Raw genomic sequence first — 14,384 nt, 5'->3', positions numbered from 1 at the left:
TAAAACATTATCCTGTCTTAGCTAGCTAGCTGGCTAACATGTAGGCAGCTAGCTGTTGTCTGTCTTATTAAATGTGCATGAAGCACTTTGATCAGCTGGACTCATTTTAAAAGGTGCTATTAAATAAATAGATTTAATCATAGACTGTATATAAACATATACAGAGTCTATGGATTTGATATGTGACAGAAGCTAACTTTAGCTTCTTTCATTCCACAAGCTAACATGAACATTAACTTAAAAGTAGCTCCCCATTTTGATCTGTTGATGTGAAAATATGAAATAACAGTTATTATACCAGAACGCCCCCAGGTGTAGTCTGGCACAGTTCCCTTCATAGGAGTCCTGGTCTTTGTCCAAGGTGGAGAACTTCTGTCCATTGTGAATAATCAGGGCGTCTCCTGCAGAGAGAAGGTGTTCAGTATTTGTCCAGTTACCTTCGACTGAAGTTGAGGAATGTTACTGGTTCAGAACCAGTAAAGACAGTCTTGACCCACCTGCCCCTCCGTTGATGAATCCAGACACATGAAGCCTGTATCCGTTGGATTCTGACTCGATGGAGAACGAGGAGTACCGAGCGAACACCTTGTTCCCACTGAAGTCCTCCATGTCCATCAACAGCTCGTACCTCTTCCTCAAAGTGAGCTGGAAGAGATTCTCAAGGCCTGAAAACACAGAAACATCTTCAGACCTTCATGGCTGCACATCCAGGAAGTCACTTCACAAACCTGCCCGTGGGTTTAAAAGATGTTTTATCTTTTATTAAATGTAAAAAATCAGAGAAATTAAACTGTTTGACTGCCAGAAACGGTATAAAGAGAAAGAACCAATAAACTTTCAGGATTCTGAAGGAGCAAATCATGTCTGATGTGCAGTTCTGTCAGGAAAAATAACCAGATGTCAAATAACTACAGTTATATTTCACCAAAATGACAAAAATGAAACATTTTCTCCTTCCTGGTTCTGATTCTCCAGGACTGACTCAGCTGTGACCAACAGGGAAACATTCAGGAAACAGGAAAACCAAAGCTACTGGATCCATAAAATAAATGCAGCATGGCTCACAAACAGTGAACAGAGGAGCAAGTTGCTGGAGATACATTCAGCATGGTGGAACATCTTTCTACAGCTGATGAGCAGAGTAGAGAGGAAAAGTCTGGAAACATGGAGATAGAAAAACATCTAGATCAGGGGTATTCAACTAAAATTCAAAGAGGGCCAGTCAGAGAAAATGTGTTAAAGCAAAGGTCCGGAACATCGTAAAGTCTAACTTCAATTAGTGCATTATATGATGATGTAACCTAGAAGTTTCATTAGCGTGTGCATGTAATCAATAACTGACCATCAAATCAAATAAATTCAGTACGGTTCAAAAACATTTTGACAACATTTATTAACAAATAACTTTTGATATAACTGTACATCTTAAAATTAAGCGCAGAACTTGAAAAAGTAATGACTAAACAACCTGAACCAGCTTATATACATCTTTAACAATACCTAAATCTCAAAAAATGTAAACAATTGAACACTTTTACATTTTTTTCCTGTCTTGTTACTCCCCTTATATCCCTGCTGCTTAATGGGAGAACTGAGCTGCAGTTTGCCCTGCCAGTATTTTTTGAATTGTGTATTTTGAATTGTGGTCTGAATGGTGTCAGGGTCGTTCTCAAACACATTTGGAGCTCATTGGTCAGTCTGGAACGATATTCAGTTTTGATTATGTTCATAGTTGAGAAAGGTGCCTCCAGCTGTATGTAGAGCCAAACATGGTCAGCATGTGCAGGACTATTTCCCTCTCAGTGTCGCTTTATTCATTTTCCTTTTTTGTCTGTCCCTCACCTCTCAACTGTTTTCTGAACACAGAGCTGTGATGTTTAGTAGCTGCAATGCAGAGACTTCATTGGCTGAGTAGCGTCACGTGGGATGGCTGAACTCGTACGTAATTGGTCTGTGTGTTTCCTGAGCTGCTAACCAATGCCGTAAACACTGGGAAAGCTGTGCCGGTAAAACAGAAGCGACCAGTCAAATTTAAAATCCCGTTACAGTTTACTGATTACAAGTCCGGTCCGTATAAGACGGCGTCTGGGTCCGGATCCGGACCGCGGTCCGCCAGTTAGTGACCCCTGATCTAGAGGATGAGGAGACAACATTAGTTCAGAGTTTAACATCTGTGCTGTTCATATCGACATCAATAAATCTAGAGAAACATCAGGATATCTACTGAAGCCATGCAAAGCTGGACCTTCAGACTGTGAAAGTTTTCATAGAGGAAAATGATCCCCAGTGAGGAACCCTGCTTGGGGCTGACAGGGTTCTGTCTGGACTCTCACCCAGCCAATGCTCTCCAGCAGCGGAACCGAAGCCCGTCTGGTAGTGGGTCTGAGGCCTGTAGAAGTTCACCGAGCCATCCAGCCTCCTCTGGAATTTTTTTATTTTAAGTTCTGCATGCTAATGTCTCATTGTTCTCTGAAATGAAAGCATAGAACAAATAAACAAATAAAGCTTAAAAAATCAGTTTTGAAACCAAAATGTCTTCTAACCTTTTGACTCCTCTGGCAGATGTAACAGCGGAACTCACTCATTCTTTCCTCAATAGAAATCAAATATTCGTCATAAAGTTCTTCCAGATCTGCAGCAGAAGTTCCCATAAATGTGTCGTTCTTGTAGGTTCTTTGCTTTCACTCTTCTGTCCAGTTCATCCAAACCAGCTCCATGGGTTTTAAGACTGTGCTGCCACTCCATGTTTGCAACCATCTGGTTCTTTGTTCCTAAAGTAGTTCTGGCAGACCTTGGATTGATGTTCTGGGTCATTATCTGCTGTAGGATGAACCCCAACTAGAACATACCAGAGGGTACTGCATGGCACTGCAGAATGGAGGTCCTCCACAGAACTCTGTTACTGATGAATGTTAATCTCTCAGTTCAGTTCTGAGTTCATATCTCTGTTCTTTGCTTCAGACCGTTTTTAACAGCTTCTGTTCATTCTACTGAGAAAAGTTTAGAGTAACGTTACTGAGGTCTACCCTCCATCACACTGGACCACAGTGGGACTGATAGCTACTTTCTGCTGCTATTTAGTGTAAAACAGAAGTGTTTTCTCTACAACAGTGTCAGGACAGATAACTGTGGAGCTCATGCTAACACTAATGATACATTAGAATAAAAAGAATAAACTTTGTGTGTTTTTGTGGTATCTTTTTGTGTTTTTGTTATAACTGCATGCTTTTGTGGTAACTGTGTGTTTTTGTGGTGACTTTGTGTGTTTTGTGGTTACTCTGTGTGTGCTTTTGTGGTATCTTTGTGTGTTTTTGTGGTAACTTTGTGTGTTTTTGTGTTAACTGTCTGTTTTTATACTTTACAGTGAAATGTTCAGAGCAGCTGTTTCCAGATGATCCAGATGTTGTTGGTGGAGTCTCTCTACTCACTGCTGCTATGAAGTTTAAGCTCAGGTAGGTTGTGTGTCCTCCTGGTCTCATTGTGTGACTAGAGGGTGTTAGTTTTCAGTCATGATTTGATGAATGATCTGCATTTACTGACTTGAAAACTAAGCAAGATGAGTCCAAAAAAAGCCTAGAAACCTTCCAGAAGATGAAGTTGAGGAGTTTCCAGAAGTCTCTCCGGTCCTTCAGCGTGTTTCAGAGTAGATGTTGTGTTCAGGGCTGCTGTGGTCGTAAATGGAGGTTTGCTGTGAACACAACCTTAGATTTAATGCAGGTTTCTGGTTTCCACCATCTCTCCTGAGGGATGAGTCATGCTGGTGCTGTCCGAGGCGTCAGTGAAGGCATCACTGTCATCAGTTTCGTTTCTTCATCCTGCTCTGAACAGAACGTTCAGGTCCTGCTGCTTCACATCTGTTCAGTTCCACCTGAAGACCACCATGAGGTGAGTCTGTTTCCTTCAGAAAGCGGAGTTCAGATCAGATCCGTCTGCACAGAAACAGGAGGAACTTTGTTTCATCCAGGTGTGTTTCTACAGAGCAGGTGACTGACATGTCAGAACAAGAACCAGCTTCATGTTCAACAACAACAGGATCCGGAGGTTCAGGTTCTCAGATTAATGTCTGTAATATTCTGACCAGCAGTAGATTCAGTCTGTATTTACGATTAGGACCTGTTTTCTGGTGGTTTCTGTTGTGTTGTTTTGTGTTGCTTTGTGTCTGTTTGTGTTGTTTTTGTGTTGTTTTTTGTGTCATTTTATGGGGTTTTCTGTGGTATTTTCTGTTGTTTTGTGGTGTTTTTGTGTTGTTTTTTGTGTTGTTTTGTAGTGTTTTGTGTTTTTTCTGTGTTGTTTAGTGATATTTTCTGGTGTTTTGTGTTGTTTTGTGTTTTTTTGCATTGTTATGTGTTGTTTTGTGTTGTTTTTGTGTTGTTTTGTGGGTTTTTGTGGTGTTTTCTGGTGCTTTGTGGTGTTTATAACCCTCCCAGAACTCTTTAAAACGTCCCTGAAATGAACTGAAACTTGTCAGAGACGACTCGCAGGTCTTCAGAGCGTGAAGAACCTCCAAAGTTCCAGTTCTTTCTGCTAAAGGTTCTGGTTCTGTTAAGTTCTTGTTCCGTGCTGCAGCCAGTCAAATCCAGATGATCGACTGGCTCCAGATGATCAATAAGGAACACGTTAATGATTTCCACCGTGCTCTCTGACGCAGCGATGTAGCTGAGGAGCTGCGCTGCAGGCTGCAGCAGCTGCAGAGTTGCTTCACTTGGAGTCTGAAGGAGGAGGACCTGCAGCTGGACGACCTCAACAGGCAGCTGCAGCACGACATCCACCTGCAGCTGGGCCAGAGAGGAGCCACCGCTCACTACTGCCGCCTGCTGGCTTATGTCAGGTAAGGACACACAACAGCAGACAACAACACACAAAAAACACACAAAGCAACACAAGAAACCCACAAAAAACAGACAAAAGAACCACACAAAACAACACTAAACACAAAAAACAACATCGCCACGTATCTGCTCCAGCACCGCTAAACTTTATTTAACTTTTTGCACGACATTCACCACGTCGTGTCCTGTCATATCAGATATGACAGAGACACACTGGTGAATATTGGTTTATCACCATAGTCTCTGATTTTTACTGTCGATGCGTCCTGGCCTAGCGAGATCCTGCAGGGGCTCTCAAACAACTGGCAGCATAACAGGCCCCGGGGGAAATGAGCCGGCATTAGGAACAGGCTGAGGCTGCGAGCACACCGACCACCGCTACCTGGTATCCTGCTCGCGAACGTCCAGTCCCTGGACAACAAGCTGGACGAGCTCAGAGGCAGGATACGGTACCAGAGGGACACCAGAGACTGCAACATCATCTGCCTCACAGAGACATGGCTGGCCCCCACCGTCCCGGACCACGCCGTTCCACCAGCGGAGTTCTTCACGGTTCACCGTATGGACAGAACGGCTGAGTCGGAAAAGTCTAGGGGTGGGAGGGTCTGTCTCATGACCAACCACAACTGGTGTAGAGATGTTGCTTATCTCTCAAAGTCCTGCTCACCAAACCTGGAACTTTTAACCATCAAATGTCATCATCATCATTGCCACTCCGTCTCGTTCCCTCAGGTCCTCCTCCTCCCTTCACCTCTCTTTACCTTCTGCCCTCCTCAGCACCATGGGGAGCAGAGCTTTCAGCTGCTCTGCTCCCCAACTCTGGAATTCTCTCCCACCAGACATCCGTAACATTGTTTCTTTACCCCAGTTTAAGTCAAGACTCAAAACTCATCTGTTTAAATCCGCATACTCATTGTAATTTCATTGTTTCTTTTAACTGTTGTGTTACTTTTGTCTGCTGTTTTGTTTTATTTATTTTATTGTGTTTTATCCTCTGTAAAGTGACCTTGGGTGTTTTGAAAGGCGCTGCTAAATAAAATGTATTATTATGATTATTATTATTCAAATGTTGGCCTTTCTACCTCCGTCATTCTCAGTGCCGTCTACATTCACCCTCAGGCGGACATGGACGCTGCATTAGCCGAGCTACATGAGGCTATCTCCAGCTACCAGGCTAACCACAGGGAAGCTGCCCTCATCATGGCCGGGGATTTTAACAGTGCCAACCTGATGAAGGTGATGCCAGAACTTCACCAGCACATCACCTTCCCCACTAGAGGAGACCGAACTTTGGACTGCTGGTATTCTCCCTTCAGAGACGGCTATGCAGCAAAGACTCAACCACCACTGGGCAGGTCAGACCACGCCTCTGTCCTCCTTCCTTCTGCCCAGGTACAAGCAGCGGCTGAAGCGAACAACCCCGGCGGACAGAGAAGTGATGGGTTGGTCTGACCAATCAGAGGCCGCCCTGCAGGACGCCTTGGAGACAGCCAACTGGGAACTGTTCCAGCTCTGGTGATGACATCAGCGTGTTTACGGAGACGGTTGTGGGATTTATTGGGAAACTAGTGGAGGACACTATCCCCAATAGAACCATCGAGGAGTTTCCCAACCAGAAGCCGTGGATGAATAAAGGCATCCGTGACGCTCTGAAGTCCTGCACCGCCGCCTACAACACAGGATTCGCCACCGGAGACATAGGACCTTACCGGGCCGCAGAGCCATGAGGGAGGCCAAACAGAGGTACAGGGAGAAGCTGGAGTCACAGCTGCAGCAGAGGAACACCAGGGGACTATGGCAGGGACTAAGAACTGTGACAGACTATAAAGCAACACTGATGCCCATAGTGAGTGCTGACATCTCTCTGGCCGACCAACTCAACATCTTTTATGCTTCGAGGCTCCCAGCAGAGAGGTGTGCATCCTGCCCGGCCGAGAGGAAGAGATGCACCGTGACGGAGCATGACGTGAGGCTGATGTTTAAATGCATGAATACCAAGAAGGCTGCAAGACCTGACGGTATAACAGGCCGTGTCCTGAAAGCCTGTGCCAACCAGCTAGCAACCAGCTCACTCTCCCAGTGCATCATCCCCAGGTGCTTCAAGCAGTCCATCAAAACACAAAATACAACACACAACAACACAAAACAACACAAAAAGCAACACAAAAAACAACAAAACATCACAAAACACAGAAAGCAACACATAACAACACAAAAAGCAACACGAGACAACACAAAAAACAACACACAGCAACACAAAAAGCAACACAAAGCAACACAAAACAACACAAAAAACAACACACAACAACACAACCTGTAACACAAAACACCACAAAGCAGCACAAACAGACAAACTGACACAACGCTGTCCTCAGGTATCTCCAGGGGCGACCACAGGAGGCGCTGGCTCTCCTCAGCCAATCAGAGGACAGGACCAGGGAGTGTTACGGCGATGACAGCGAGCGACGACTCATCGTGACGTACGGAGACATGGCCTGGATACACTATCACCATGGAGACCAGAAACAGGCGGAGAGCTACTGTAGCAGAGTCCAACACATACTGGTACACACACACACACACACACACACACACACACACACACACACACACACACACACACACACACACACACACACACACAGACACACACACAGTGTGAATGAATCTTTCTGGAAACAGCTGGTGTATCCATAAAGGTGGATGATGTCACCAGGTGTGTGTGTGTGTGTGTGTGTGTGTGTGTGTGTGTGTGTGTGTGTGTGTGTGTGTGTGTGTGTGTGTGTGCAGGTGAAGCATCCCTCCGGTTCCTCTGAGCTCCTCCCGGAGGTGTTGGGGGAGAAGGGCTGGACGTTACTCAAGTTCTCCAAGTCCTTGTACCCTGCAGCCATCGAGTGTTTCCGTGGCGCCCTGCTGCTGCAGCCCGACCACTGGGAGTGGAACACGGGTCTGGCCATCGCTCTGTACCGCACGGAACCACACCCGGTCCGGTTCTCCTGCCACGCCCTCTGTCTGTCTGTTCTAAACAGAACATGATAAAACTGGCCTGTTCTCATTCTTCTGTTTTAGAACCCAAAAAACACAAACAAGAAGTTTACATTTTTAGTTTTCTTAATTTTAAACAAGAGGACTGCACAGTGGTGTAGTGGTTAGCACTTTCGCCTTGCAGCGAGAAGATCCCTGGTTCACGTCCCGGCTTTCCCGGGATCTTTCTGCATGGAGTTTGCATGTTCTCCCTGTGCATGCGTGAGTTTTCTCCGGGTACTCCGGCTTCCTCCCACAGTCCAAAAATATGCTGAGGTTAATTGATCATTCTAAATTGCCCGTAGGTGTGAATGTGAGAGTGATTGTTTGTCTCTGTATGTAGCCCTGTGACAGACTGGCGACCTGTCTAGGGTGTCCCCTGCCTTCACCTGAGTCAGCTGGGATAGACTCCACCCCCCCCATGACCCTAGTGAGGATTAAGCGGTGTATAGATGATGGATGGATGGATGGATAATTTTGAACAGCAAATGAAAAAAAATGTTTTTCTTTCTTGGTTCAAAACTGAAAAACAAAAACTGTTTCATGTTTTTTTTGGATCCATTTTTATTTGTTTTAAACATCAAAACTAAAAACTAAAACTGGTTTTGTTTCCCTGTTTGCTTGAACAGAGCAGCTCCCTCATTTCTTGGTTTATTGATGAGGATGTGATCAATATAACTGATCTGATCTGCAGGCCGTTCTTGGAACACCTCCCGAAGAGTCCCTGGCCACCAAGCAGCTCCGCCGAGCCCTAAAGTTCAGCCCTGATGACGGCGTCCTGCTGGCCCTGCTGGCTCTGAAGCTGGTGCAGCAACACAAATACCACGAGGCAGAAGCTCTGGTGGAGCGAGCGCTGGTCGGACCCGACGATGACCAAGTCATCCGCTACGTAGCCAAATACTTACGAATGCAGGTACTTTTTAGACAGTACCTGTACTTTACAAAGAACAAGGGTGGAATTACAGTCTGGTTCTGCTGGATGAATCTGGTTCTGCTGGATGAATCTGGTCCCACTGGATTTATCTGGTCCGGCTGGGTCAGGGTGATCATGCTGTATCTGGGTGGGATGTGATGTAGGTGGGGTGGTAGGAGATGGAGTGGTAAATGTGTTAGATCTCCTTTAAATGTCTTTGTGTTCCAGGATCAGCTCGATCAGTCCATTGATCTGCTGCACAGAGCACTGAAGGGCAGAAGCCAGTCAGCTTTCATCCACCACCAGCTGGGTCTGTGTTACCTGAGGAAGAAGAAGAACCTTCTGTCCAACAAGCCTAAACCTGAAAAAGGTACTGTACTGTAGTACTACTACACTGTACTACATTATAGTACTACTGCTGTCTAGGTGCCCAAACAGACCGTGTACTTCAGTGAGTAAAATGGTATCATCTGATACATCAGAACAAACAGCTGATGACTGAACTGTTTGAGAAACTCAGAGTTTCTGTTCATCAGCTTCCGGTTCTGGTTCTTCAGAGGCTCAGTTTATCTGGTTCTGGTTGTGGTTCTTCAGAGGTTCAGCAGTGGAGGCGCCTCAGTATTCATCACCTGGAGGAGGCGATCCGGCTGAAGAACGGGCTGAAGAGTGCCAAGGCTGACCTGGCTCTGCAGTACGCTGAGGAGTCGGACATGAAGAGGTACTACAACACGTACTCCCAGCCGGTACTGCAGTAAAAGTACTCCACACATTTCTACGTTCATTAAGTGACTGTTTGGTTCTGAACTCATTTAAATTGTGCCAGTTTCCCAGAGATCAAAGAAAGTCTAAGAACCAAACCTCAGAATCACCAAACTGTGTTTAAATCAGAGAAAGTGTTCAAAAGTACCGACGTCCTCACGGTGAGTTTGACTGATCCGGTCACTTCCTGTGTTTCAGGTTCAGATCACTTCGGACACGTTTTCAGTCATAACCAGCTCCAACCCAGTGGAGGAGCTCAGGTCATTTTGGAAAACATCTAAATTCTGTTTTTCATCTCTTACAGATTGCGTTGTGGACGGGTATAGGTCAGTCTGGACATGTTGGAGCACTTTAACTGATTTTAGACAAGTTCAGTTTAGTCAGCTTTAACTGATTCGGGACAAGTTCTAACACAAAAAATACAGAACTTCTTTCAATCTGTTGGAGGAGCTTCTGTTTCTGTTGTGTTTCAGAGCCCAGGAGATGTTTGATGATGTTCTCCAGGAGCTGGAGGAGGAATCCCCCAGCATCCGTCAGTCTATGAGTCGCTGCTACGCTGAGTTCTGTCACTACCACAGCATCCAGAAGGACGTCGCCATCTCCTTCTACAAGAAGGTACCAGACCCTGGTGGACTCCTCATTTAGGTTGTTCAGACAATCATTCTGGAAATGTTGAGTCATTTTGGGCTAATTATTGTTAATTCTGAACTATTTTTGGATGACTTTGAGTCATTTTATAAGAATTTTTCGACAGGTTTAAAGTCAGTTTGGACAGTTTTTAGCAAAGTTTGGACAGTCCTCAGTCCCTTTGGACAGGTCTGAGGGATTTTGGTCAATCTAAACTCATTTTACAAAATTTTAAATCAAGATTTGAGGCATCTTGGACAAATTATCAGTCTCTTGAGCCAGGTATCAAGTCATTTTGGACAATTACTAATTTTGGAAGTCATTTTGGAACTTCATTAAGTCATTTTGGACCTTTGTTCAGTCATTTTGGACCTTCAGTACATCATTTTGAACCTCCTTTAAGTCATGTTAGACCTTCTTTAAGTCATATTGGACCTTCTTTAAGTCATTTTGGACCAGTTTTAGTGTCTTTCAGGTCTGAGTCTCTGCCTGAAGACTGGCATGTTACATGTTTGTCCCTCTGCTGTGTCTGACAGGCTCTGGAGTTCAGCACCAACACATCAGACGGGAAACACTGTGCAAAGGTTGGTGTTGCTTTAATCTGCTCCCAGAAAAAAAAGCTTCCTCAGAGCTCCATCACCAAGTGAAGAACCTCGTTATTTAGGGACAGGATGTGGTTCCTTTAAGGTCCTTGATGCTTATCGGAGTTCTTTGGTTCTTTGGCAGCCAACAACATCAGAAAATCCAAGCCCCAAATACCGAAAGTGTTCTACTGGAAAGAACCCAGAGGAGGTTCTTAGATGTCCAGCGTAGTCATGTTCTCCAGCTGTCAGATCCTTCAGGATTTCTAGATCTTTAGTCTGGAGCCACAAATTCATTCATTTTAAGCTGCCCAGAATAATTTGATTTGAAACACTCATATAACCATTTATTTCCTTAAGAACCGTTTAAAAGAGGTTCTTTACAGAACCAGGTGGTTTTCCTGAAAATGGGTCTTTAAAACAACTTTATTTTTGACAAAGTTCTTTGGAGTTTAATATATGGTTTATAAAGGAGCTGATTTTGGATGGTTCCTTTAATGAATCATTTAATGATAGAACTCTTTAAGGAACCTATTTTTTTTATTAAGGTTCTTTAATTAACTATTAAATAACCTATTTTTGCTGAATTTCCTTGAAGCCCAAATAAGCCAATTTTGATGGTTCTTTGAGCGGTTATTTCAATAACTGTTTGAAGAAATGGTTCTTTAAGGAACTTACCTTTTCTAAGGTTCTTTAATTAGGTACTGCTTGAAACAGTTCTTTGAAGAACCCTCAAAGGTACCTCAAAGAACCTATTTTTACTGAATATCCTTCAAGCCTAAATGAGCCAATTTTGATGGTTCTTTGAGGGATTCTTTTAAAAACTGTTTGAAGAAATGGTTCTTTAAGGAACTTATTTCTTCTAAGGTTCCTCAAAGAACCTATTTTTGCTGAGGTTTTTTTGAAGCACTTGTCATGGTGCCTTAAAGAACTGGTTTTGATGGTTCTTTCTGGCACCTTTGTTTTTTTTTTTTTTTTTAAAGAACTATTTGCAGAAATGGTTCTTTAAAGATCCCCTTCTTGGAAGCTTCAATGTGGAACTAAAACTGGTTCTTTTGTTGCGTCACAGTGGAAAGTAGTTTTTGGTTCTAGTTGGCGCCTCTCTGTTTTTGAACAATCACTGATCCTAAAGAACCCAGCTGAGAACTGAAGCTATGACCCAGTAAACGGGTTCTAACCTCCAGACGTTCCTCTACAGAAGCTGAAGCTGATGGCGGAGCGCCGTCTCAGGAACAACCCGGCAGACGGCGCCTCCTACGGCATTCTGGGATACGTGGCCCGAGCCGAGGGCGACTACAAGCGGGCGGCGGGATTCTACGAGGACGCTCTGGAGAGAGAACCCGAGAACACTGAGTTCCTGTCGGTTCTGTGTGAACTCCGTCTGCAGCTGTACTGAGTCACAACCAAAAAACAACACAACAAGAACATACACGAAACGTAGCAAGAACCTCTGATATAAACGAGCAAATCCTTTAAATAAACACAACTGTTAGGAGAAAGGGTTCAGGTTAGAATGTGTGATGAGAACCCTGAGTCTGAGGAAGACCACGGTTCTGGGTGAAAGCCCAGCAGCTCACTGACCTTTTAGTCAAGTTTGGCCTCATTTTGGTCCATTTTGAATTCATTCTAGACGTGTTTGAAATCATTTTAGACAATTTTAATGGTCTTCAAACAGCTTTCAAATGTTTTCATAGAAAGTTTCGCTCATTTTGTTCATTTTTATCTTGTGTTAGACAGTTTTGTTCAGCGGAGTTCAGACGGCTACTAAATAAATCATCTGAGAGCATCACGTTTTCACATCAGTCTCTGAAATGTTTGTTACATCAAATTGTTGATATTTGAAAAGACGTTGTGGAAATATTTCCTTCTGAACTTAACCAATGAGTCCTGTGTTACTGAAATAAAGAGAACCAAGAAAAGAACCGTCTTCAAGTGTGTTTTTGGTTGCAGAAGGTCAGTCGTCCTCCAGAAGGCAGGCAGAACTAAGAGGACAGAAACAAGGAAAACTCTCTCAGATCACAAAACGGAATCAAAATAAATGGAACAAACAACATGGAACAAACAACACGGAGCCAAACAACACGGAACAAACAACACAGAAACAAACAACACGGAACAAACAACATGGAACCAAACAACACGGAACAAACAACACGGAACCAAACAACAGAACAAAACAGTCTCAGTGAAAATGAAAACAAACTTCAGCTTCATGTCAAAATCCCCTCATTGAACTACAGGAAGTATTAAAGATAAAAAGCTGAAATGTTCTGTTATTTCTCAGAACCTGGAATAATTGACAGCAGATCAAACACAGCAGTGATAAAGTCTCTAAACCAGGTTTACGTCTACAAACTGAGATCTGAACATGACAAATACGGCCATATTTAAAAGATATTGTCATAGCTGCATTTGGAGAACCGTTTAAACTCCAGACCTCTACTTGGATCCAAGTATCGGCTGATATCTCAAACCTGATCAATCACTTCTGAAAGTTCCATTCAGGCCCTCACATCTTTACTGGTCAGCGCATCTAAGCTTGTCCACCAGGTGGCGCTAGCACTGTGAATGTATAACAGTCTGTGGATGTGATCAGGACAGGACTCTGATCATACATGTAAATTCTGAGGCAGATTGGAGCATGTTCAGGTCAGTTTGACAGCACTTCCTGTTTCATGGTGAATTGTGGAAGTTCTGCCATCCACCGTTTCCACGCCCTCACACTTTTGCGGAGCATTTTGATAACTTTTGATCACCCATGCCTGCTGTACATCTCGGATAAATATCAGCTCTGTCAGAGGTTAGCCTGTTTGAGTTTACAGCTTTTGAAAATGTGCAAAAATTGGTCCAGAATCGTCCAAAATATGACACATAATTCAAAATGGCCGACTTCCTGTTGTGTTTTAGGTCTGGTTGTCAATTATATTTTTGTGTGTCTTGATGTGTTACATATGTGTACCAGTGTCATAGCTGTAGGTGACACGTACTGGTTGTAGTTCCTGTTTGAAATTTTCCAGATGTGTGTCAATTTTCACGTTTTTGAGTATTTTTAGGCCACAAATTTGAGATTGTGTTGCCAGCAAAAATCTAAAACTGAAAAACCCACAAGTTTCAATAAGGTCTATATTCAGCGCTTAGACTCTAATAACTTTCTTTTCAAAATAAAAGTCTTCTATATGTTTGTGTTACTGTGAAAATATCACTAGTTCACTTCTGTACTATCAGGTTTAGATGGAACTTCTCGTGACAGTTTCAGGTTTTTATCCGTTATCGTTACTCTGATGTTCACTCAGATTTGATGAGATAAATATAAAAGCTGCTGAAAGTGGAAGCTTCTGGCTTTGATGTAAATATCCAGAGTTTCTGACACTCAGACCAAGAACTCTCCCTGTGGTTCTGTTGGAGGCAGAAGTAGAACCTGTGTCCATCAGAACATTCAGCAGAGAACAGGCGTCCAGGTGAGGGTCAGGAAGTGATGCGGACAGGAACAGGAAGTGGAGGAGCTGCTGTGGAGTAAACAGATGTTCTCACCTGCAGAGAAGAGCAACAACAAACAATAAAAAACAATAACAAAAACAATAACAACAAACTACAAGAACAACAAATAGTGTCCAGTTCCAGTAAACAGCTGCTTTTTTAATTATTTATTTT

The 14,384-nt window shown here is 43.6% G+C and overlaps 2 protein-coding genes across 6 annotated transcripts; one reads left to right on the top strand and one right to left on the bottom strand.

The window, feature by feature from the left end:
- Positions 1–50: 50 nt before the first annotated feature.
- Positions 51–2,585, bottom strand: LOC129347447 (microfibril-associated glycoprotein 4-like). The gene is made up of 4 exons (XM_055004796.1): positions 2,544–2,585; positions 2,334–2,421; positions 498–665; positions 51–401 (listed from the first exon to the last, which is right to left on the bottom strand). Exons 1-4 carry the CDS (start codon positions 2,583–2,585, stop codon positions 238–240), a joined length of 462 nt encoding a protein of 153 aa, XP_054860771.1. The 3' UTR covers positions 51–237.
- Positions 2,586–3,604: 1,019 nt separating this feature from the next.
- LOC129347476 (interferon-induced protein with tetratricopeptide repeats 5-like) lies at positions 3,605–12,655 on the top strand. Of its 5 annotated transcripts, none has more exons than XM_055004876.1 (10): positions 3,605–3,885; positions 4,649–4,828; positions 7,205–7,394; positions 7,620–7,814; positions 8,548–8,766; positions 8,995–9,136; positions 9,361–9,484; positions 9,951–10,140; positions 10,689–10,736; positions 11,932–12,655. In XM_055004876.1, the coding sequence occupies exons 1-10, from the start codon at positions 3,755–3,757 to the stop codon at positions 12,127–12,129; spliced, it is 1,617 nt and encodes a 538-aa protein (XP_054860851.1). In that variant the 5' UTR covers positions 3,605–3,754; the 3' UTR covers positions 12,130–12,655. The 5 variants fall into 5 exon arrangements, with proteins under 5 accessions (XP_054860851.1, XP_054860853.1, XP_054860854.1 ...); XM_055004878.1 differs by lacking the exon at positions 3,605–3,885 and adding an exon at positions 3,931–4,047; XM_055004874.1 differs by lacking the exons at positions 3,605–3,885; positions 4,649–4,828 and adding an exon at positions 6,245–6,923.
- Positions 12,656–14,384: the final 1,729 nt, after the last annotated feature.

This window comes from Amphiprion ocellaris, chromosome 18 (assembly GCF_022539595.1).
Source record: "Amphiprion ocellaris isolate individual 3 ecotype Okinawa chromosome 18, ASM2253959v1, whole genome shotgun sequence".
Classification (NCBI taxonomy): Eukaryota; Metazoa; Chordata; class Actinopteri; family Pomacentridae; genus Amphiprion; species Amphiprion ocellaris.
This window is presented reverse-complemented; position numbering and strand designations above follow the sequence as displayed.

Coding starts and splice junctions, on each gene's coding strand:
- LOC129347476 (XM_055004874.1), top strand. CDS start 6,553: ATGAGGGAGGCCAAACAGAGGTACAGGGAGAAGCTGGAGTCACAGCTG. Junction 7,815..8,547: donor ACCGCACGGAACCACACCCG/GTCCGGTTCTCC, acceptor TCTGATCTGCAG/GCCGTTCTTGGAACACCTCC. Junction 9,485..9,950: donor GAGGAGTCGGACATGAAGAG/GTACTACAACAC, acceptor CAAAAAATACAG/AACTTCTTTCAATCTGTTGG.
- LOC129347447 (XM_055004796.1), bottom strand. CDS start 2,585: ATGAGTGAGTTCCGCTGTTACATCTGCCAGAGGAGTCAAAAG. Junction 2,422..2,543: donor TCTGCCAGAGGAGTCAAAAG/GTTAGAAGACAT, acceptor AAAAAATTCCAG/AGGAGGCTGGATGGCTCGGT. Junction 402..497: donor ATTCATCAACGGAGGGGCAG/GTGGGTCAAGAC, acceptor TTCTCTCTGCAG/GAGACGCCCTGATTATTCAC.